Source organism: Schistocerca gregaria, chromosome 3, assembly GCF_023897955.1.
Source record: "Schistocerca gregaria isolate iqSchGreg1 chromosome 3, iqSchGreg1.2, whole genome shotgun sequence".
Taxonomy (NCBI): Eukaryota; Metazoa; Arthropoda; class Insecta; order Orthoptera; family Acrididae; genus Schistocerca; species Schistocerca gregaria.
The window spans coordinates 877660201-877685780 of NC_064922.1; the positions used below are offsets into that span (position 1 = coordinate 877660201).

The 25580-nt window shown below is 40.5% G+C and overlaps 1 protein-coding gene across 1 annotated transcript in view; it reads left to right on the plus strand.

The window, feature by feature from the left end:
• Nucleotides 1–22847, plus strand: part of LOC126355648 (cytochrome P450 4g15-like) — a 154517-nt gene extending 131670 nt beyond the window's left edge. The window contains exons 5-6 of the mRNA XM_050006013.1: nucleotides 311–511; nucleotides 22398–22847. Coding sequence (XP_049861970.1) covers nucleotides 311–511; nucleotides 22398–22847 — 651 coding nt within the window. The remainder of the gene's footprint in view (nucleotides 1–310; nucleotides 512–22397) is intronic.
• Nucleotides 22848–25580: the final 2733 nt, after the last annotated feature.

The window sequence follows — 25580 nt, forward strand, 5'->3', positions numbered from 1 at the left end:
GACGTTGTTCTAAATACCACTGTTCGATTTTCGTAACACATAACAAAAGCACAAGTCCGATAATGGCGCTCTCAAAATCACGTAATGGTAGTACGGAGCTGAAACTCTGACTGAGCATCTGGAAGGGCTGAACACACAGGTCTACACAAGTAGAACAACACGGCGTTACCAGATCGCTCGCAGTGAGTACACTGAGCTTTTAATTTGTAACTAGGTCGTTCACTGGAAAGACTCCCTCCAGACGACGACATCCTTGCCTGTTCTACGGAGCCCATAGGGCACTAACCGTAGCCCCCTGTTTATGTGTCAGATACGCACGCTCATCGTGGCCGGCGTGGAGACGACGGCAGCCTCCATGGGCTTCACGCTGGCGCTGCTCGGGCTGCACCCAGACTGGCAGGACGCGGCGCAGAGGCAGCTGGACGACGTGTTCGGCTCTGGAGGCAACTACCTCAGGCCAGCCACTGCCGCCGACCTCTCCCAGCTCACGGTCGTAGACGCTATTGTAAAGGTACGGAATACTACAGCATCTCTGGATAGCACGCAGTTATAGCTTTTATTTCGTTTTGCAGGCATTTACTTAGATACCACGTAGGTAGCACCACGCCCTGAGCTGTCTGACAGATTTACATTGTTTTCGGTAAAATCTTAAACATGGCAGCAGTCAGCAAGTGTAGAATTACGGATATGACGGTAATCATACAGTGAACCAGTTGCATGTCAAACGTTTATTCAAAACTTCTGCTAGGTTTCGACAAATCTAAACCCTCATACCCAGAAACAGGATGTATTACAACCAGTACATCGAAGATATACGTGCAGCAAAAAGAAACATGAAAATTACATACGCTAATGAGGTCCCATACTCCGAGGAGCGTAGAGGACGATGCGGGAGACCCGCACCGCTGACTAGGTAAGGTCGTAGGGGAGGTGGTTTGCCATTGCCTTCCTCCGACCGTAATGGGGACGAATGATGATGATGAGGAGAACACAACAACACCCAGTCATCTCGAGGCAGGGAAAATTCCTGATCCCGCTGGGAATCGAACACGGGAGCCCGTGCGCAGGAACAGAGAACGCTACTGCAGGTCACGAGCTGCGCGGACTACATCCAATGGTGAAACCTTCCCGTCTAATATTGGATGAACGTTTGCTTGCTGACTGAACGCTGCGTCTCTTAAAATCTTTTAACTGCTGCTCTGTCAAGACTACCTGCTGATTATTACGACGAAACATAAAATGTGTTGTCGCCGTGGCCCTCAGTCGTTACCTGAAATTATTAAGACTGATTCTTACCTTTAATTATTTATACTGGATCGCCATCTGACTGCTACAGCAAACTGTGGAATGAATATACTTACTTCTCTTTAACATAATTATAAGCTGCTGGTGGAGTTTCATAATACTTTGTGACTGGAATTCTTTAAGTTGAAGTTAATTTAGATTTGATAAAAGCTGAAGCTCAGTTTAGACTTTTCTTTTAAGATAACAATAAATTCCGTAAAGCATTTACGTGAATGATTTTGGGATAGAAAATTCTTAATGCATTTAATCTGGTAGAAGTTAACTATATTCTGAGAACGATCTTGACAAACAATTACAAGGGGTATAGTTCTTTACAAAAATTCTTAAAAACTAGCATTGCGCTACATATAGCGAGTGGCTGGCGAGCACACCGCTTCTTTCAAAGTGTTAATTCATACCTCGCTTACAGCGACCTCCTCTCATGTCTCGCTAGCTACGACTGCCTCGTCTCACATCTTACTCGCAACTGCTCGCTTCCAACGCTCAATGCTACAAAAGTGCGGTCTCGCCGCCAACAATGGTTTTTGGTGCAGACAATCCCTGCTACCATTACAGATGTATTACTGCGCGCTGTTTCCCGCTCTTTCTCAAAATGTATCTATGCGCGGTTTCCCGCTCTTTCTCAATAATACACAATGCAATTTAATTAACAAAACAATTTAAATAAGAAACAGTTCAGATAATTACATGCTAAAACAGTTTAAATACGCCTATTACATAATTACATATGCCGCTACTCGGCTTTCTTAAAATTTTACTACGTTGTTGAGTCATATGGACTCAACATAAGTATAAAATTTGATTATAGAAAATAGTTTGAACAAAGTGTATACACAAATGCTGTCATACGAAATGATTTGTCTATCTCTAATAAAGAGAATATGTAAATAGAAAGGGTTTTAGTAGGAATTGTACATCAAGTAAAATTTGGTTCCCTTAAATTTAACAACAAGAATAAGAGTAAATGTGAAAATCAATATACAGATCATATGAAGCAATTGAAAGTTTACATTATGAAACATTTAATTCAAATTGGCATCTCTTAGTACCACAATTAAGGAAGGTACAAAAGGAATTGGATAGCATGGTCAAAGCACTGGCAACTGTCTGTGAATGCACTCAAAAGTCTGTTCCTTTCCCTCACATAGCACAACACCAGGTTTCGCCATGTGGTTCCATCATCGCCTTGCTCCATAGTTTTAGTGTACCCAAACACTAAGTACGTCGTCGAATAGCCTGAGTTGCCGCAGCCACATCAGGATTAAGTTCCATCTCCAATGGTCCATTAAGGTTGGTGGTGTGCATCTTGGTATGCAAACACCTATTTTCGTACATCATACTGTGGTGTGTATCTAGGTATGCAGGCACCAATTGACATACATCGGGCTGTGGTGTGCATCTAGGTATGCAAACACCTCGTCGAGAACATCATTGGTTGAAGTCACGTGTTTCACAATTCACTGATTCTGTGCTCAATAACCATGGGGATGCACAGGAATTAAGGTACGGGTAAAATTGTTTTGGCAATGGGTTCACGGACATTGTTGGTACCATAATTTGACTACCAAATAATTTTCCCTATGACAAAATATGTTGTGTCGTAATTTGTAACAATATGTAGTTTTAATTTAAGAATTCTTCCAGAAAATTATTCCCATATATAAAAGACATAAAAGTTCCTACTTATTCAGTATTTGATAGTATACAGATTTGTTCTAGACAAGTACATTATTACTTATTCTGTATTTACATATCTTAGTTTCTTACATCATTAATTATAAATTTTGTTGACAATGCATTTCTTGACTTACTGTCCTAAGATTTTATCTTCCATTCAGGGGTGTAGTCGTCAGTTATGAGTCGTCAAATGTCAGGTCATAATATACAATAAAATTACTGTCATAAAATTATTTAAAGTATTCTTTTGCAGCTGAAAATTAAGGTAAACATTATTCTGGTTAGACATTGTAATGTGTGGTCCCCATCCATAGTGTTGCAATGTGTCACATGCTAGCAAAATTATTTCTTAACATTATACATTTCTTATATATTAACATAACATACACATTCTTCTTCTGCATCTGTGTCAACTCTCTGCATAACCTGTTATAAACATTCAGCATTAATTAACGTCAGCGCACGGCATGACTTATTATAAAACATTCAGTATTAATTATAGTCAGTGCACGGCATGACTTCAATAAACATCTTCTGGTACTTCTCGTCCGCTCCTGGCATGACCTATAAAACACTTTCATAATATTAACTGCTGCAAAATCACGTCAGCTCCCGGCATGACCTATAAAATTTCTGTAATGACAATTAGCGTCAGCTATCTGCGTGACCTAAAGATTCACATCCTTATTCTAACTAAAACTACGTTTCATTTTGATGACGTGTGACAACAATGCTGCATTCTGGAATAAAGAGTACATGTTAATGTTACCACTAAAATAATTGATTAATGAACGATCTATATTATCAGTTTAGCTATTGCAAAAATCGACATTTTCTTAAGTAATTATGTCACGTTATAAAAAAAAAAATTTCTTTCATTTATGAGCTCTCAGTGCACAAATTCATACGTCGTGTCGTTGTCTGCATGTTCTCTTTAAGTTAGGAAATGTTTCTCGTGTTTTTATTTGTCTTGGCTGGCGTAGCATCATTAAGTACTGCTGTGTTCTTTAAGGTACGGTGAAATATTAGCGGCCCGCTGCGTGTCGCGGCTTTGTTTGTTACTGAAGCGCGCTGAAACTACCATTGTTGCATACTTACGTGTCACGCCGTCCTTTCGTCAGCTGAAATGCAAAAATTTAAGTCAAGAAATGTTTCACGTTGGATACATGATGATTCCCTAATGATTTCTTCTTACGTAGCGTTTCCACATGCACTACATTAGCGTGTGGAATATTACGAACTCTGTAAGGGCCTGCATACAGAAGTTCGAATTTACGGCATCTGTGCTTACCTTTGTTGGAAAGAAAATGAGTGCGAATCAGTACTTTGTCGCCAATCTCGTACTTCTGTAGTCGACTTACCTGCTTCTGTTGTTTCTTCCGCCGATCTGCAGCTCTTTTAGTGTTTGCTAATGCTGTGTCTATTATTTCACAATGTCGAAGCCTACGCGTCTTAGGAAAAGTAATTAGTTCGGTAATTTTGTTCGGTGGGTCTTTATTTGTCAGTATTACGGTTGGTGATAGCATCGTAGATTCATTGGGTATTGCATTTATCACTTCTTGAAACTGTAAAATATATTTATCCCATGTTGTATGTCTTTTATGACAATAAATTCTGCATAACTTCCCGATCTCTTTCATTATTCTTTCTGATGGGTTGGAAGAACTGTGATATCTTGATATGTAAATAGGTGTTATGTTCTTACTTTCTAACATTTTCTTCCATACGTCTGACCTAAACTGCGGACCGTTATCCGAAATAACCTTCTGTACACGTCCTACTACTGATAGAAAATCTCTTACAAACGCTCTTGATACTGTTCTTGCTGTTGCTTTCCTTAGTGGAGAAAATGTTACAAATTTGGATGTTAGTTCTACAGCTACAAAAATATAACTATAACCATTATTTGTTCTGGGGATTGGACCGAAAAGATCCACTGCTGCCATGTGTCTTAACTTAACCGGTATGATGGGATACAATGGTGGAATGTGTGACACTGTTGATGATTTAGCTTTTTGACATATCTTGCATGATGCTATTACTTTTCTTATGTGTTTTTCCATGTTATTAAAGTGGCAATTTTGTCGCAGAATCAGAAAGCATTTCCTCGCTCCGTAGTGTCCATAACTTAGATGTGTATACCATATCAGTTTATTTACGATCCATTCCGGAATGCATAAAAGCCAATTATTACCGTCTCGGTATGATCGAATAAAGAGTATATTTTGATGTACAGTGTAATGAAGTCTGACTTTAGCGTTACTTCTGTCTTTCCAAAGCGTTACAATCTCTTTCAGTGTTTCATCTTTCTGCTGTTCTCTCTCTATATCCTGTAATGCTGCTGATATAAAGTTTTCGAAAGCTACTTGTTTGATATACATAATACTATGGTTGTTGTAGCAAAAGGTATTTTCTTTCTCCATGCGTTTATTGTGAATGGACCTCGACAATGCGTCGGCAACAGTATTCTGCGTGCCTGGAATGTGTATAATGGTAAAATCAAACTCTTGTAAGTATAATTTCCAGCGGCTTAATCTATCGTGCGTAAGTTTTGCTGACAATAAAAACTGGATTGCTCGGTGATCGGTATATATTGTTGTATGTCGGCCATATAGAAAATGACGGAATCGCTTAAAAGCGTAAATTACACATAGTGTCTCTAATTCTGTTACAGAATAATTGCGCTCTGCTGGAGAAAGTATCCTTCTTGCAAAAGCAATGTGTTTCACGACTGTCTTATCTTCTTCCTTTATTTCTTGGAAAATATGTACTCCTAGTGCTGTGGTTGAACTATCTGTTGCAACGGAAAAGTTTTGTGTTGGGTCAGGGTGTGATAACAAAGGTGCTTTTAATAATGCTTCTTTCAAGTTCTCGAATTCAGCTTCAATGTCTTCATTCCATGACCAAAGTGTGTTTTTACTTGTAAGCTGGTATAGCAAGGGCGTGTCTAATGCTTTGTAGTGGATAAATTTTCTAAAATAATTGATAAGACCTAAAAAGCTCCGAAGTTCCTTTTTGTTTGTTGGCACGTCGATGTCTTTCAGTGCTTGCAATTTGTCAGGGTCTGGTGTGATACCTGTTTGTGAGATAATGTGCCCTAGAAATTTTATTGATGCTTTACCAAATTCAGATTTACGCAAGTTTATAGTTATACCATTCTGCTCGAATGTACTCAGTAATTGTTGAAGAGTATGATTGTGTTGTTCCCAGTTTTCTGCTGCAATTAAAATGTCATCGACATATGTAGTAATTTTGTTTTTCAGATCTTGTGGTAGAATAGTATTCATGCCTCGTATAAAGGCGGCAGACGCAATCGTTAGTCCAAACGGAAGTTTACAAAATTGATAGCATTCCCCAAAGCAAAGGAATGCCGTATATTTTCGGCAATTTGGGTGTAGTTGGATTTGCCAAAACCCTGATTTGAGGTCGAGTGTAGTATAAATGGAGGTGCCATGAAATTTTTGCAGTAACTCTTCTAACGTCTGTGGTCGGTCGGTTTCTGTAATGATTGTTTTATTAACTTGACGTGAATCTAAAACTAAACGTAGTGATCCATCCTTCTTTTCAACAATGTGTAGTGGATTTATATATTGGCTGGCTGCTGGTTCTATTATTCCTTGATCGATCATTGCTCGTAATTCTTTCTTAACTGCTTCTGTGTGTATGTGTGGGATTGGATAATGCTTTGCTTTGAAAGTCTCGTGTGGTTTCACCTGAAATTCGTACATAAATCCTGTCATTGTTCCTGGAACATTGGCAAAAACTGCTTTGTGTTGTACCAGAATATTTTCAAGTTCTGTGCGTTCTGCGTCGCATTTTGCTACACTATTGTCTACCTTGCGTGTAATTGTCTCGAACATATTGTACTCCTGTTCCTCTACCAAGTCATTATTAAGTGTGTTCGTGTATAGTGCGATATAACAATCGTTATCTTGAGAATCAGTAATAATCTCGATCCTGTGCATATTTTGTTCTTCGGAGGATACTGTGTTTTGAAATCTTACGATCACTTCCCTGTTTTCCTTTTGTAGTGTGAGGTATGACGATTTGAAGTCAATCTTCGCATCGTACTGAACAAGAAAATTTATTCCTAATATCATGTCTGTTGTTAAATTCGGAACTATCCAACAATCACTGTGGAACGTTTCCCCTGCAAAAACAAATGTTAATTGTGTCTGTCTTTTAACTTCAATGCCTTTTCCTGCAAAAGCTCCCTTGACCTTCGTTCTGTTTAAAGGAAATACTGGGTAATCATTATTGCTATTGCATCTGTTAAATGTGTCTTCGTTAATTACGCACATAGGTGAACCTGAATCAATTATCGCTAAAATATTGTGCGACTGTAAATTTATCTCTATTATTGGGTGATATATTGTTTTCTGTAGGATTGGTTTTTCCTGTAACAATGTGTCTCTCACGTCGTCAAATGTAATGGCATTTTCGGTCGTTATGTTTTCTCTGTGTGATTTCATAGTATCGACATTAAGAGATTCATTGCAGGTTTTCTCTAGTCATAATTCTTCCGATATGTGATTTTCAGCTTGGGAGTTTGGTATGTGTTCTATCAACTGTACAGTTCTGCCGTTTTGATTATTAGCAGTGTCTGGTGGATGAAATCTGGTGTCTGGTACATTCATACGGTAACGCAGCTGTTGGGCCCTGTTGTAGTTTCCGTTAAAATTGTCATTGTGGAACGTCCTCGGCGGTCTGTGTTCGTTTTCTTTTCTCCTGTCGTTATAACTGTGACTGTACGGCAGCCCACCTGCACCCCGTAGAAACGTTTGTTTTTGTTCATTTTGCGGTCGACCCGCGTAATGGCCTTCCCCGGTCGCATTATCTGAGCGATGATTCATATGGAAATTTGACCTATTCGGTTGCGTGTTAAGTCTCGGATTCTGTTGCTGTCCTGAATATAAATTTACCGTGTCAGTATAATGTTTTTCATTACTCCTGTTTTCGTTGTCATTTTCGCTGCGAAAGCGTTTACTCGGATTGTTATTACCAAATCGTGTTTGTTCAAAAGTAGCTGAGTTTGTTTGTTTTCCGTTCTGTCGTGAAAAATTTTTGTTAACAAATGCGTAGTCTGCCTGGTGTGCTTCTAATAGTTGTAAGATGTCTCTAAAAGCGGATACATTGTCCTTTTGTTGCCCTGTCAGTAATGACACTTTCAAAGCTCTGGGCAGTTTTGAAATGCAAAGCTGTATTAATGCCGATTGACTGTATGGCTCGTTGAGGTACTGGTTCTGTTCCACCATGTACTCGAAAAATTGTGTGATTGTTGGAAAGGTAGAATTTTCAAAGTTTGGCAAACTAAGTAGCCGATCTTTGATGCTGTTTTGTGTAGTGTCAGACCAATATGCTGATAAAAATGCTTCCTCAAATGCTTCTACGGAAAAACATTGTCTAGCAATTGGTCGCATTCGTCGTGCTGGTTCTCCTTCAAGAAAACTGACAATAAATTCTAACTTATGTTGTACTGGCCATGATGGTGGAAGTGCTCCCCTGAACTGTTGGATAAAATCCAACGGATGTATTTGCGCCCTGTCGTTTTTAAATGTTTTAAACTTTCTAACTGAAAGAAAATGTTTGTGATCAAAACTGTCATGTCTGTGTGTGTAAGTGTTGTCGTATTGTCTTGAATATGGATTCGGGTGTCTTTCTTCCTGGGTAAAATCTCTTACTCTCTGAAGTCTACCAACATTATATGTATTATGGATCTGAGGCATTTCGTAACGGTGTGTGTTCTGTTGAAAATGATTATGTGCGGCGGTTTCTTGTGCGTCCGCTATCTCTTGCTGTAGAGAATTTATTTGCTAATGCAATGAATCATTACGCGATTTTAGATCTGTGATAGTTTGTTGTATATTTGTCAATGGCGTGTTATTACTATTAGAGTTCTGTTGCACTGGGACTGGTGCAGTGTCGTCTGATCTCTCGTCATTGTTAGTATCTAAAAGATCTATTCTTGTAGTGAGTTCATTGATCTTTTCTGTCAGTTCGTTTCGTAATTTACGGTTGCTTTTGGTGACTTTCTTAAAATCTGCCTTTAAATTTTCTGTGTCATGGTTAATTTCTAAGTGTTCTATTTTGTCAGTTAGTGTCTGAACGTCCTCTGTTAATTTATCTTTAACAGTCTGGATTTCAGTGTCTGTAGAAGTTTTCACATCGATTGTCTGTGTTTGGATTTCTGTAAGCCTGTCTTGTATTTGATTATTTGTTTCTTTGACCGTTTCGATTTCTTCCGAGATCGACTGTATGTGATTGTCTACATATGTTTTGCCCTGGGCAAACACTTTCTTTTTGTCGTCCTGACGCTGTTTAGTGATTGTTTGTAGTAATTCTTTTCGTTCTTTATCCTGCGATCGCACCAGTTTACGGTGACGTATCAAACAGTTTTCTGTGTGATTGTTAAAACGTTCATCAATCTGAGCGTTTTGTTTAGCAAAGTTTTCTGTCATTGTTTCCCGTATACTAACTGCAAATGTTGCTTGGTTATCGGATATTTCTTGAATTTTGTCGCGTAATTCTTGTGTTGATTGTGAACATTTTTCAGCGACTGTTTGAATTTCTACTTTGATTTCGTGTTTTAGATTTTGGTACATGTTGTCTAATTTCTGATCTGTGTGTGCGTGTTCTGCCTTAATTTCGTTTTTTAGATCTTGTGACCTTTTTTCTAATTCTTGTGACCCTCTGTTAAAGTTTTGATTCATGTCTTGTCTCATTTGTAGCAAAAATGCCATTATTGGATCCGTTTCGGATTGACTTCTGTGTGTATTTGTATTCGTTGTTAAAGGCTGTAGATCTGTGTTCATTTGAACATCCTCAGATGATTGTGACTGCGTCACGTTTTCCGTAATTTCGGAATTTTGGTCATGAGAACTGTTGGATCTGCTACGCAGGTTGTGTAGCTGTGTACCGTTTGAATCTAAATCAGTGCTTAATGGAGTCTCTCTGTCTGACTGCATTGTAGTGGTTTCGTTACTGAAACTGTTATGTCTACTATGCGGAATTTGTGACTGTGTACCGTCTGTTGCATTTAATGCCAAATTATTTTGCACTACCGTTTCATTGTCTGTGGGCATTTCTGAAGTTACTTGTTCGTTAAACGCTTCCATATTGTTACAGTTATTAAATGTCTGTTCACCTAACGTTTCAGAATCAGGGTTTTCACACGTATTATTACTGCCTGTTCCAGAAAAGAATCTCTCGTCAGTATTTTGTACAGTTTTATCAGTTTGAGAACGAGTAATTATTCTGCGGGACATTGTCTATAATCATCACACGCAACAAAAAGTTTTATCAGTTTGAGAACGAGTAATTATTCTGCGGGACATTGTCTATAATCATCACACGCAACAAAATATATCACTGTTCAAAGCGGATTCAACACTGAACAAACACTTTTCAACGCCGAATCAATAAAGCAAACAGAATTGCCGATGACCTGTGAATAAAAGTTATACACTTTAGTATATGCGTTGCGCCACTTAACAGTAACTTATTCACACTATTATCAAAGTCAGTATATTCATATCCACAGTAGATTCACTAAAATGTCGTACTGAATGGATATCGCCAAGTGAAACCTTCCCGTCTAATATTGGATGAACGTTTGCTTGCTGACTGAACGCTGCGTCTCTTAAAATCTTTTAACTGCTGCTCTGTCAAGACTACCTGCTGATTATTACGACGAAACATAAAATGTGTTGTCGCCGTGGCCCTCAGTCGTTACCTGAAATTATTAAGACTGATTCTTACCTTTAATTATTTATACTGGATCGCCATCTGACTGCTACAGCAAACTGTGGAATGAATATACTTACTTCTCTTTAACATAATTATAAGCTGCTGGTGGAGTTTCATAATACTTTGTGACTGGAATTCTTTAAGTTGAAGTTAATTTAGATTTGATAAAAGCTGAAGCTCAGTTTAGACTTTTCTTTTAAGATAACAATAAATTCCGTAAAGCATTTACGTGAATGATTTTGGGATAGAAAATTCTTAATGCATTTAATCTGGTAGAAGTTAACTATATTCTGAGAACGATCTTGACAAACAATTACAAGGGGTATAGTTCTTTACAAAAATTCTTAAAAACTAGCATTGCGCTACATATAGCGAGTGGCTGGCGAGCACACCGCTTCTTTCAAAGTGTTAATTCATACCTCGCTTACAGCGACCTCCTCTCATGTCTCGCTAGCTACGACTGCCTCGTCTCACATCTTACTCGCAACTGCTCGCTTCCAACGCTCAATGCTACAAAAGTGCGGTCTCGCCGCCAACAATGGTTTTTGGTGCAGACAATCCCTGCTACCATTACAGATGTATTACTGCGCGCTGTTTCCCGCTCTTTCTCAAAATGTATCTATGCGCGGTTTCCCGCTCTTTCTCAATAATACACAATGCAATTTAATTAACAAAACAATTTAAATAAGAAACAGTTCAGATAATTACATGCTAAAACAGTTTAAATACGCCTATTACATAATTACAATGGAAATATAAAATAAAACGTTGTGTGACACATTGTGTGAAAAGAGAAATGAAGTCATGAGGCTTAGTCAACAGTAAAAATGCATTGTGCACCATACACAAAACAGACAACTAATGGGCCAGAAGCAACAAGCCAGCACGATTCTTACGCCTAGGTGGAGCTCACATAAGAAATGGTGGCATTCGCCTTTCATGTCAATAAAATTACACAGAAGCACCGAGCAAACTGTAGAGAAATGCATATTGAAATACAGAGATATGTAAACAGGCAGAATATGGCGCTGCGGTCGGCAACGCCAATATAGGACAACAAGTGACTGGGGCACTTTTTAGAACCGACCATGCTGGTACAATGGCAAGTTATCAAGATTTAAGTGATTTTGAACGTGGTGTCATAGACGGCGCACGAGCGATGGGACACAGCATCTCCGAGGTAGCGATGAAGTGGGGATTTTCAAGTATGACCATTTCACGAGTGTACCGCGAATATCAGGAATCCGGTAAAATATCAAATCTCCGACAGCGTTGCGGACGGGAAAAAAAAATCCTGCAAGAACGGGTCCAACGACGACTGAAGAGAATCGTTCAGCGTGACAGAAATGCAACCGTTCTGCAAATTGCTGCAGATTTCAATGCTGGCCCATCAACAACAACAAAAAAGTGAGCGTGCGAACTATTCAACGAAACATTAGCGAAATGGATTATCGGAGCCGAAGGCTCACTCGTCTATCCTTGATGACTGCACGACACAAATCTTTACGTCTCACCTGAGCCCGTCAACACCGACATTGGACTGTTGATGACTGAAAACATGTTGCCTGGTCGGACGAGTCTCGTTTCAAATTGTATCGAGAAGATGGACGTGTACGGATGTGGAGACAACCTCATAAATCCATAGACACTACATGTCAGCAGGGGACTGTTCAAGCTGGTGGAGGCTCGGTAATGGTGCAGAGCGTGTGCAGTCGAACACGTCTAGAAACGACTCTGATAGGTGACATATACGTAAGCATCCTGTCTGTTCACTTGCACCCATTCATGTCTATTGTGCATTACGACGGACTTGAGCAATTCCAGCACGACAATGCGACACCGCGCACGTCCAGAACTTCTGCAGGTTGGCTCTAAGAACGCTCGTCTGAGTTTAAACTCTTTCGCTGACCACCAAACTCCCAAGACAATGACGTTCAGCATATCTGTGATGCATTGCAACGCGCTATTCAGAAGAGATCTCCACCCCCTCGTATTCTTATGGATTTATGGACAGCCCTGCAGGATTCATGGTGTCAGTTCCCTCCAGCACTACTTCAGACATTAGAGTCGAGACTACGTGCTGCTGCACCACTTCTACGTGCTTGAATGGACCCTACACGATTTTAGGCAGGTGTACCAGTTTCTTTGGTTGTTCAGTGCATATTAAAATACTGTTACAGAAACAGTAATACATAACAAAAATTACAAAAAAGGATACAAACCTAGGCAAATTCTGATGAAAAAGTATGAAAATGACAGATTACGTCTTTGAAAAAAATAACATCTTGAAACAGCGCGGAAGAGCCAATATAGCTGCTGTGTCAATTTAGCAACAAGCCGAATCCAATCGAAAAAAATTGTTTTTAAGCTGTAATCGATCATTGATTGACTAAAAACCCTATAACTGAAATTGTGCTTAAAAATTGGTAGTTCCTCCAGCAAGTCCAGTCTAAAACCCTTCTCCTCCCTACGCAGAAGAACCGCGTCTTCCACATTCATAGGGGATTGTACACATTGTAGAGAGATATTCGTCATAAGCATAAGTAGAGCTATGACCGCTACCGCCCTCTTTATTTGATAGTTCGTTCTGTCTGCCCTTTATTGAAACAAGGACGATTATTACACCCTACTTTATAGACGTTAGAATTTAGCCTCAGACTGTACACAGATCATTTTTGCTGATGACCAAGTCTTATAGTTATGCTATAACATTTATGTGGATCATTTTATCGTTGAATAAGCCTTAGGACTTAATTTCTCTTTTCACACATTTTGTAACAGGTAAGTTTATTTTATATTTCAACTGTATATAATTTTAATGTTTCTTTTAGCTGCACATGTAACTTTCCATGTACTGGCTATAATGTATACTATTTTTAGGTGTCATTACTCAAACCTTTACTCATAAGAAGTAAACTATTGACAAGCAACTGGTTGGCAGTGTGATCCATTTTATCCGTTACCAGCAAACCCTAAAGTTTTTATATCTTTGCCCTGATCTTTCATTCTTTTCCAAACATCTCCTTGGTTTATTTTAGTGCTTTCTCTATATTCTGACTGAATAGCGCGATACATGTTTTACATCCGTGGCTTACTCCCTTCTTATTATTGTATTCGTTCCATATGATTGGATCACCACGACTGCAATCCATTTTACGTACTAGTCCTGGGTGACTTTTTCTTTCTGTTTTATTTAATTTTTTCTGAAAGTTTAGAATTTCAGGAGAGGGTAATCCCGTCGACACACTGTCTTTTGACGGACTATCCACTTTACAATTTAAGGAAATATGCACAAGAGTACAAGTTGATAAGTTTGGTACGACTAGAGATGCCAAATTCTTCAACCTAGTAACTGACACCAATGATAACTGAAAAAGTTTTATCCCTATTAGCTGTCATTTTACTAAGAAAAAGACATTCACAATTAGCTTAGTGAACAATATTTTATTAATTTCCCCGTCTTTTTAAAGAAACACATAGGAGTTTAACTCACTTAGGAGGACAATTAGACTTTACTGCATCAATGTTAATCGTACGAGGGTTGGAACTTTAATAGGGGCATCTATTTATTTACAGCTCGTACAAAATAGATACGTGTTTCAAAGTTTTACTGACCTTCAAAGTACCCACCAGCATTGCGTATAACCAGTTGCCAGCGATGTGGAAGACGTATGATACTCTTAGCAGTGGCTATTTTGTTTACCGTTCGAGCGGCACCGTCTACTGACAAGCGAATTTGTAGCAGTTCTGAAGCGAATGCCGTGAAGTGTTTACTTCAGTTTAGAAATCGAGTTTGTGATGACCTCAACCCACAGGAAAAATAATTATCAAAATCTGAACTGCGAAGTCATCCAAAATTCTAGTTGGAAAACCACACTATTTGTTATACTTCTCAATTGGTCACGATCCCATTTTGTTTATGAACTGAAAACTCTAATATTCACGAGAAACTGCTCTGAAATTAACCTGAACCGACAAAATTGTGTGTATATTCTCCGAAACTTCAAAGGAATTAGAATAAGTGACAGAATTTCGTGAATCACACACAATACTGTTAACAATCGCATGAACACTGGGGGGTTTCACCACACATCTACCCATTTTTGAATATAACCAGTGTCTCTTAATGCTACGACACGTAGCAATACAATATCAAAGAACTTTTATTACTAGGTAAAGAGTCACGATGTGATTTGACAGCTGACATTTATAATTCCTGCTCACGTCAGGAAAAGCACCAATACGGGAATAGCAGCTTTTACATTATTGGTCAGAACGCAAGCAATTATGGCAGTCACCGTAATTTTCGCGCGAAGCCATATTTTGCGATAAAATACTCTTATTAGTTATTGTCATATTTCTAGTCTCATAACAATACATAAAACTACATAAAATAACTACAATAATTTTGACATGCAAGGAGAATTAGTACTAATGAGAGGAAGAAATTTATATTTACTGGTGTTTCAACAATGACTACCACGCAACTTTTAATTCACTGATTGTAATTTTATTTTCGTTAGCAGAAAGCAAACAAACTACACAAAGAATTTAATCAAACAGAGTCTGTAATTCTTATACTTTTAATAGAGAATGAAAGTTTCTAGGTCAGGGGATAGCGTTCAGCGAAATCCATTAACTTTTTCTTGCATAGGAAGCGTTGCGTTAGGCAGCACGATGTCGGCTGGTTACGATGGTGAGAGCAGGATACAGGCAGTTCCGCTGGTTAATCTTCTCCGGCGAAACGCAAATAAAGTTCCGGCACAGCTGTATCATTAACCCCGTGGTGATTAACAAACCACAAGACGTCAGTATACGAACGTTGTTGACATGTCCTCTCTTTCAAAGTACGTGACGTAGGCATCGCTCGTTTTTACACTTTATGCACTGTCGTGACGCTATCGTCCATAATTACACAGTTCGTCACATTCATGTAGTCTTAGCCACAAATACACAGTTCATAGAATTGTTCATGTATGTGAAGCACACCGTAAACAATGTCCAATCTGTTCTCGCATTTCAAACTTCGACAACGTCACTGAAAGCCATAAATATTGCACAGTTAATTAGTCTTCACTTTCATGGGTTGATAGAATGTGATATACAACAGTTCCAGCACACAAAACCAATACCAGCAAAGTTCATTCGAATAAAGGCACAGTTCGTGTCGACCACAACAAAGTAATGTTAGCGGCACTTTCCCAGTCCAGTTTATTTGCTCTTAAAGTTCGCTGGCGATGGCATTTCATACCGCAGTGGTAAAGAGAATTAACAATCTGATAGTTCAGTATCACTGTCCATAAAATTACGTATGCTTTTCATGGAACACAGTACTATTTTTCCCGCGCACGCTTCACAGACACCCCATCCACCATCCCCTCTACTACGCACCAACCTTTCAACTCGATAACACTATCGCTGTCCCCTGCCTATAGATGTTATATCGTTATCGTAAAATACATAAACCCTTATCAATATTATTGACTGCATTTTTCACAATTAATAATATTCCAAAAGAGAACTTTAGAAACTTTACCACAGGCTCAAAGCAAGAAACATATTTATCCATTGATAAACGAAATAATCACAATTACATCTTTACATTTAAAAATCACAGTAGAATGTTAAACAATCACAATTAGAAATGCTCATATGAACAAAAGAAAAAGAATAGAAAGCTAAAGAAAATCCCGAAAAAAAGTTTTGTATGTTTAATTAACAATTAGAACTCACGAGGGCTTAAGTCAGGGGTGTGCAGTGGGTGGGTATAGCACTTAGCAACCCCATCAGACGAAAAAATCAGTAACAGCTTGCACTATACGTGCTTGTGCATTGTCCTGCAAAATGATGGTCAGGTCCTGAAGAAAGTGTCATCACTTCTGTCTCTATGCTGTTCATTTTTGGAACACAACCTACGACCTACAGTTTAAATGAGGTATCGTCACTGTGTGATAAAAAATTATCAGTGTAATACACAGTATCATCGTATTAGCATTAGTAGTAGTTTCGTTTATCCTGTATCACTTTTACAAGGATTCATATTAAAATTTACAAACAACAAAAATAACGTGATTCATGGATACAGACATTACATACTTACAGGCCTGGTCCGGCATGGACCGGAAATATAGTCTGCTGTGTCCTTATAGTAGGATCCTCACCAGCATTTGTCTGAAGTAATTTAGGGAATCCATGAAAATCCTAAATGAGGTTAGCCAAATGAAAGTTGGAGCCTCCACCTTCCCGAGCGGCTATGTACAGAAGTGAAACTACGACGGGGCCACGCTAAGAGTTATCAATTCTCTGACACTGGAGATAGTACAGAATGTCCCGGATGTTAGACTAAGGACTCGTGTAACACCACCAGCTACTACTGAACTACCAGTCACCAACAATGTTAATCCTGTGAAAGGATACTTATTTGACCATCATCGTGCGTAATGGGAAGGTATACGACTGATTTTGTTTCTCTGTAGATTTCTGTTGAACGGCACTAATAGCAGAACAAACGAGAATCGAACCAGTGCTTTATTAGTTCAAAAATGGTTCAAATGGCTCCGAGCACTATGGGACTTAACATCTGAGGTCATCAGTCCCCTAGAACTTAGAAATACTTAAACCTAACTAACCTAAGGACATCACACACATCCATGCCCGAGGCAAGATTCGAACTTGCGACTGTAGCGGTCGCACAGTTACAGACTGAAGGGCCTAGAACCGCTCTGCCACAACGGCCGGCGCTTTATTCCGATAAACTATAATTACCTAAAAAGAAACGATCGCCAACCTAATTACGCAAAGTTGTACGAAATACTAGCACTTTCATGAAGAAAGTTAACTATTGGGATTGTCCATACTTGATACTGAGATTATGTTTTGCAGATAAGATACCAAGCACTTCCGCAATTCATCAAGTAAGGTAGACTTAGTTTGGCATGAACAACACAGAAGGTATACTAACCTTTTTTGCAGCAACTGGCTCTCGATAACACTTACTTTCTGTGTATTAATGAAGAAAGCAACTGATTATTATAGGTAAATAATTAGTAATTGTGGAGCAACAGTAGTTTGGACAAGAGATCCTTTTATCAGCTTAATTACTGGAAAAAATGACCTTGAAATTGCTGTCAGATAATTATATTCTCTATTCATGTTATTATGTAGAATTTGCTGCAAGCTGTTTGACATCCGAGGCCACTCGATCTGGAACTCTTGCCAGTGTGGAACTCCGCTGCTCGCTGGAAATCTGGCTTACTTGACGTTTCAGGGCTTCTATGTACTGCACCTGGAGCTGTTTGCTCACATATGGGACGTCACTGCATCGCTTTTTACCTCCTATTCCCAATCAGTGGTTTTTCGACTCGTATGACCTCTTAATGTACTGACGAAAGCGGCTTACATTGTTAAAGGCTTACAACTAATATTCATATTTAGCTGATTTTTCTTTTCTTGTCTGGAAAACTTTCACTATTAGATCATTACAATATTATCAAAGTATAGTTCTGCACCGTTCATTGATTTCTGGTCCCCAGTCACACCATACGCTACACACATTATACACATGTTTTTTCATAATGTGACACTACAGACGCCGTTAGTCGATGTCAAGGCCATAGCGACAGTGTTTGGTTTCCATTCTGTATTCTTCAACTTCTTATTTGCTAGTCTAGAAGACTGAGTCAGCATGCCTCTATTAACAGTGAGATGTTGAGTTCAGAAAGGAAACGAAGTTTTAGTGTATACATTGCTTAGCTTTGGGACTAAGTTCTTCCAGAAAAGATAAAAAAGAAGGAAAAACATAGTGTGAAAGTGTTATGTGAAATGATGGATGATTTGTAGTATTTATTTGTACTACTAAGCAGATTCAGAAGGATGTAGGTTGCAATACGTACTGGGAGATGAAGGAGCTTGCACAGAATAGATTAGCATGGAGAGCTGCATCAAACCAGTCTCAGGACTGAAGACCACAACAACAACAACAACAACAACATTTTTTTACCAAACAGTTACTCCATGTAAGATACGTAATCCTTCAATGTATAGTATGATAGAATGTTTTGCTTAATAGACACTTTTTATGAAATATGACTTAATTGTGAAGATACTTCTGACTGCCTTTTTAAATACATTTGTTTTAGTAATTTCTTTAATTTCTTGGTACGAAATGCTGTTTTGAGTTTTATTTACTTTCTTTCTTTGGTAAATGTAAATTCAGTCCAAATCTTGCAGAACTTGTACCATAGATAGTAATGATCAATGTTACTTTTGATGTGCATGACTGATTGGCAAACTTACTCACATGGTGTATTTAAAATTCCCAATGTTTTGAAATATATCTCTGTAATGAGGTCGACTACAAGTTTACTCTTATGGCCCATTTCTGTTCTTGAGAGATTTGTTCACATTTTGCACCCCAGTGCCCAAGAAAAGTATTCCAAAGCTAAGAAGCGAGTGCACATATGCAGAGTATGTAACTAAACAACATTGGCTACCACACACTGATCACATTCAGTTTGCAAGGGCAATATCTTTGTATGCTAAAATTACTTAAACTGAGAATCAATATGCATTGCTACAAATTTTGTGTTTGTTATGCAGTCTATAGAGGTACCACCAATATTTAATTTAAACGTGAAATTTTCTCCTCTTCAAACCTACAAGTGCGTTACAAGACTAATTCGTACCTCAGTGTACTAATCACAATATGCAGTGTTTGAATGAAAACCTGGAAACACCACGAAAATGTATGCTTCAGCATAAACGTAGAGGCCTATAGACTAAACGGCAGAATTTGGGTATGAACGCCATGTATGCAATGTCCTCAACATTTGCAACTGTCAGTCGTGGTAAGAACAGTTTGTGTGTAGCTGTCAGTCAGATGTATCAGTGCTAACTGAATTGGAAGGTGAGCAAATTATTGATGCCCGCATGGTGGGTGCACCCATAATCAAGGGAGCCGAGGTGTCTGGTGTTGCAGGAGGTACCTTATGGAAGATTCACACTGTGTACAGGGAAAGCAGAAAATCATGATCCGCTATGTCACAACATGGACAAAAGTGTGGGTTGAGTGATCGTGACAAACTGTCATTGAAGAATAATAGAGGGATGACAGCTGCAAAAGTCACTGCAGAGTGGATCGTCAGAGTGGCTAACCCTGTCAGTGCCAAAACAGCATGGAGGAAGCTCCATAAGTAGGGAATTGTAGGGTGAGCTGGAGTTCCGAAACCACTCATCACTGATACAGATACCCTCAACAGGAAAACGTGGGGCCAAACCTATGAAATCTGGACTATGGGGTGCTGTAAGAAAATAATTTGGTTGGATGGGTCTTTTAATACTGTTTAAAGCTTTCTGGCCATATGTGCACCTCAGAAGTGAAAGGTTTGTGGGGTTCAGTGATGGTTTGGGCACCTGTACTGTACTACTCATCACTGTTGCAGATACCCTTCACAGGAAAACGTGGGGCCAAACCTATAAAATCTGCACTATGGGGTGCTGGAAGAAAATAATTTGGTCGGATGGGTCTTGTTTCATGCTGTTTAAACATTTATGGCCAAGTATACACCTCAGAAGTAAAACATTTCCTGGGTTCAGTGATGGTTTGGGCAGCTGTACTGTGGTATGCAATGGGCTTCATGGCTACTCTGCAAGGTCGCATTATTGCCACGTGTTATGTCACCACTTTGGCGTATCAGGTCCATCCTATGGCAGAACGCTTGTTCCTCAAAGGTGAAGTGTTGCACCAAGTCTGTAGGGCCTGTGTTCACGAAGCTGCCATCGTTCAGGACTGGTTTCATGAGCACGAGGATTAATGGTAACATCTGACCTAGCCAGCACAGTCACCATATTTCAATGTTGTCGAGCCTTTGTGAACTGCTTTGGAGAGGAGGGTGTATGGTCACTATCCACCTCGATCATCATTACCTGAAGTGGCCCCTATTTCACAGGAAGAGTGGTATATGATGCCCTTGGAAACCATAAAGGACCTGTATTGATCCATTCTGAGACGACTTCAAGATGTTTCCCTACATCGTATAAGCCATAGTAGTGTCTGGGTGTTTCCATATACACTCCTGGAAATTGAAATAAGAACACCGTGAATTCATTGTCCCAGGAAGGGGAAACTTTATTGACACATTCCTGGGGTCAGATACATCACATGATCACACTGACAGAACCACAGGCACATAGACACAGGCAACAGAGCATGCACAATGTCGCCACTAGTACAGTGTATATCCACCTTTCGCAGCAATGCAGGCTGCTATTCTCCCATGGAGATGATCGTAGAGATGCTGGATGTAGTCCTGTGGAACGGCTTGCCATGCCATTTCCACCTGGCGCCTCAGTTGGACCAGCGTTCGTGCTGGACGTGCAGACCGCGTGAGACGACGCTTCATCCAGTCCCAAACATGCTCAATGGGGGACAGATCCGGAGATCTTGCTGGCCAGGGTAGTTGACTTACACCTTCTAGAGCACGTTGGGTGGCACGGGATACATGCGAACGTGCATTGTCCTGTTGGAACAGCAAGTTCCCTTGCCGGTCTAGGAATGGTAGAATGATGGGTTCGATGACGGTTTCGATGTACCGTGCACTATTCAGTGTCCACTCGACGATCACCAGAGGTGTACGGCCAGTGTAGGAGATCGCTCCTCACACCATGATGTCGGGTGTTGGCCCTGTGTGCCTCGGTCGTATGCAGTCCTGATTGTGGCGCTCACCTGCACGGCGCCAAACACGCATACGACCATCATTGGCACCAAGGCAGAAGCGACTCTCATCGCTGAAGACGACACGTCTCCATTCGTCCCTCCATTCACGCCTGTCGCGACACCACTGGAGGCGGGCTGCACGATGTTGGGGCGTGAGTGGAAGACGGCCTAACGGTGTGCGGGACCGTAGCCCAGCTTCATGGAGACGGTTGCGAATGGTCCTCGCCGATACCCCAGGAGCAACAGTGTCCCTAATTTGCTGGGAAGTGGCGGTGCGGTCCCCTACGGCACTGCGTAGGATCCTACGGTCTCGGTGTGCATCCATGCGTCGCTGCGGTCCGGTCCCAGGTCGACGGGCACGTGCACCTTCCGCCGACCACTGGCGACAACATCGATGTACTGTGGAGACCTCACGCATCACGTGTTGAGCAATTCGGCGGTACGTCCACCCGGCCTCCCGAATGCCCACTATACGCCCTCGCTTAAAGTCCGTCAACTGCACATACGGTTCACGTCCACGCTGTCGCGGCATGCTACCAGTGTTAAAGACTCCGATGGAGCTCCGTATGCCACGGCAAACTGGCTGACACTGACGGCGGCGGTGCACAAATGCTGCGCAGCTAGCGCCATTCGACGGCCAACACCGCGGTTCCTGGTGTGTCCGCTGTGCCGTGCGTGTGATCATTGCTTGTACAGCCCTCTCGCAGTGTCCGGAGCAAGTATGGTGGGTCTGACACACCGGTGTCAATGTGTTCTTTTTTCCATTTCCAGGAGTGTATTTTGCCCACGTTCTGTACACGTGTAGCACTGATGTGGTTTCGACAAATGATTTACACGAATAAGATCAGTTATTGCACATGTATTGTGTGCAGGACTTCAGTGTCCTGTACAAGATCTTTTCAGGAAATTCCTTACAACACAGTGCGGTTCACACGTGTGTGTACGGCTGTTGCAGGAATCGCTGCGGCTGTTTCCGACAGCCCCCAACATCGCGCACCTGGTGACGGAGGACACGTCGCTGTGCGACGGTCGCTACTTGGCGCCGAGGGGCTGCTGTGTGCTCGTGTCGTTCCTGCTGATGCACCGCCAGCCAGACCTGTTCCCTGAGCCCGACCTGTTCGACCCCGGCCGCTTCCTGCCCGGAGGCAGCGCCACCACCAGGCAGCCGGGCAGCTACCTGCCGTTTGGCACAGGACCTCGCAAGTGCGTGGGCGCGCGCTTCGCCGACCTGGAGATGCGGGTTGCGCTGGCTGCCGTGCTGCGCCGGCTCCGCATCCGACACGGCTCCACCAGGGAGCAGCTGGAGCAGATTCCTTACTCCGTCACAGCACACCCACTCACCGGCTATCGAGTCTCTTGTGTTCAGCGAGATAACGTACCAGTACCGTCCTCGCATCTCGTCTGAAATTGACCGTTTGATCAGGATGAATTGGAAGAACCCGTGAATTTCCTGAACTGTTCAAGATACCGATGCGAGGTTTCGCCAAATTACAGAACGCAGAGGGACTGTAAAGCTATACAGTCACGTATGCGCCTAATTGTTTACAAATGTACGACTTAAGCATTTATTATCTTCACTTGACTAGGTATGTGGACAGTGTACCTTAACCTCATGTGGACCTATCGGATATCTAGAGAGTGATAATATCATTCACAGTTCGGTAAAATCAGTTATTTTTTATCTTTCAGTCCTGATCTTACTAAAATTTAATCAAAGAGAATTTTACACCAAATGCTTTTCGCTTTCATTTATCCGGAATCTTCTGTGCTTATTCTGCAAGTTGGATACATACGTTCCTAGATTTTTGGTTGTTTTAGATTAAAAATAGCGTTTTGTTTATAAAGTTGGAGTGCAAATTACTTACGGTATTCCTGTGTCATGTTTACACATTCACCAAACCACTGTTTATTCCCTCTTTCACATACACACTTGGCAGTTTTTTTTTCCTTTTTGCAAATTTTTTGCGCTGCACTTACATTATTTACACTTCAACTCTCTTTCACAGATCGAACCGTAGTTGTGTGTGTTCTTACTCAGCGCAAGAAAAAGTGCAGAAAGAAAAAACTGCCAAGTGTGTATATGAAATAAAGTCTTTCGACCTCAACCCCTGCTAACAAAAACGGAGTAAGCACTGGTTTTGAGAACCTGTAAACAAGAAGCTGGAACACCGTAAGCGTTTTTTACTCCAAATTTATAAACAAAACGCTGTTTTTAAACTAAAGCAAGGAAAAATATACATACGTATGTATCCAGTTTGCAGAATAACCACAGAAGATGCTTTATAAATAATAGCGAAAGCCGTCTGATGTAAGATTCTCTTTAGTTAAATATCAGTTATCTTAAGGCTGAAAAACCAATAATAACTGATTTTAACAGCTGCTGCGGAAGATGGCCACGCAGACAAACACATTAGTGTTCGTGAATGTCACTCACTTCGGCATCGAGTCAGATTACAGCAACGCGTCACTCCGCTTTGTACAGCACCTTCAATTTCACTACAGTACGTAGGTGGACAGTGTGCTGGATAACGTCCTTAACGTTCGAACACACTTGCACGTATTTTGAAATCGCTTTATCCAAAGTACTCACCTACACTTCACACAGTTCCATACGCATTGTTTTACTACTGATCACAGCAGACTATTGACAGACCATTGCTGTAGTTATAAGTCCAGAATATTTTTTGATACATTTTATTACTAAAATCTTACTGTCTCTAATTCAGTCCTGAATAACTTGAACACTCTTTCTATGTATGACCATATTACAAACATATTTCACAGTTTGTGTTATTGTCGACCTGACAGTATCACATAAGTGCATGTGTGTGTATCTCTCACTTTCTATTCACCAGATGTCCGCCCCTGGTAGCTGAGTGGTCAGCGCGACAGAATGTCATACCCAACGTCCCAGGTTCGATTTCCAGCTGGGTTGGAGATTTTCTCTGCTCAGGGACTGGGTGTTGTGTTGTCCTTATCATCATCATTTCATCCCCATCGACACGCAAATCGCCTAAGTGGCGTCAACTCGACACACTTGTTTCGGGCGAACAGTCTACCCGATGGGAAGCCCTAGCCACAAAGCACATACATTTCCATTTACCAGATATTATAAAAGTGCAGTTCTGTGAAATAAGTCAGATGCTTTACCCTGTTAGAAAGCACATTAAAATTGCACTTTGCACTTAACAGTAACGTCACAGTCATTTTATGCTGCAGCTGTCCATCTGCAATACATACACACTGACAGTCTCTTGCCTACATTGCTAGAGCATAGTCATAGAAAAAGCAAACAATGCGGCGTCGATACCCTGCTGCACTCAGCAGTGCAAGAGCGTAACTTTAAATGTTCGATGACAAGGCTACGTCCGAACAACTGTATGCCTAGACTCATAATTACTGTATGAACTGAAATGCTGAAGCTACTAGTTTAAAAAAAATCACAAACTGCACTTTCATAATCCTTTTCAAATGCTGTTTATAAGATGAATAACTATTAATATAATAAAAATAATAATTGTTATTATCCTTACTTTCCTCAACAGAGATGGTATTGTTGTGTACAGTCAAGTCAACTCCAGGTTACTTCTAGCTTCCTCAGAAGTAAGCCTGGTGACTTGAGTGCTTTTACGGTACTTCACACAGTATTTTACTGTTTTTGAACAATATTATATTTTAATTGATTGTATCTACTAAATCCTAGGAGATAGATGAGAGCTCCTCAGATTGTATATTGTTGATAGCAGGGCACAAAGGATAATGATGTCATGAGTTTTAATAATTCGAATGAATTCGGTGGTCAGATCCTCGTACTTCAGCTTATTCTGAGCCACTAATTGTTATTGATCCAATCACACTGGACTAAGATGTTGTTTGAGAGGTGTGAACTTTTATCTGGCTGACATTCCACGTCAGGCTTCTTAGCCACAACGGTTTGGATCATATGTACTTGTTGGTTGTAAAGGACAGCGTTCCATCGACTGGTCATCACCACTTTAGTGTGTGGTCATACCATTTGTCAGAGAGATATGGAACTCCTAGAACTATGCATGTTCGCCAACGAAGGGAGATCACACCTCCTTATGTGTCTTGAATTCATTCTTCGCCAAGATAGAGAAGCCTGGTAAACCCATTTTGT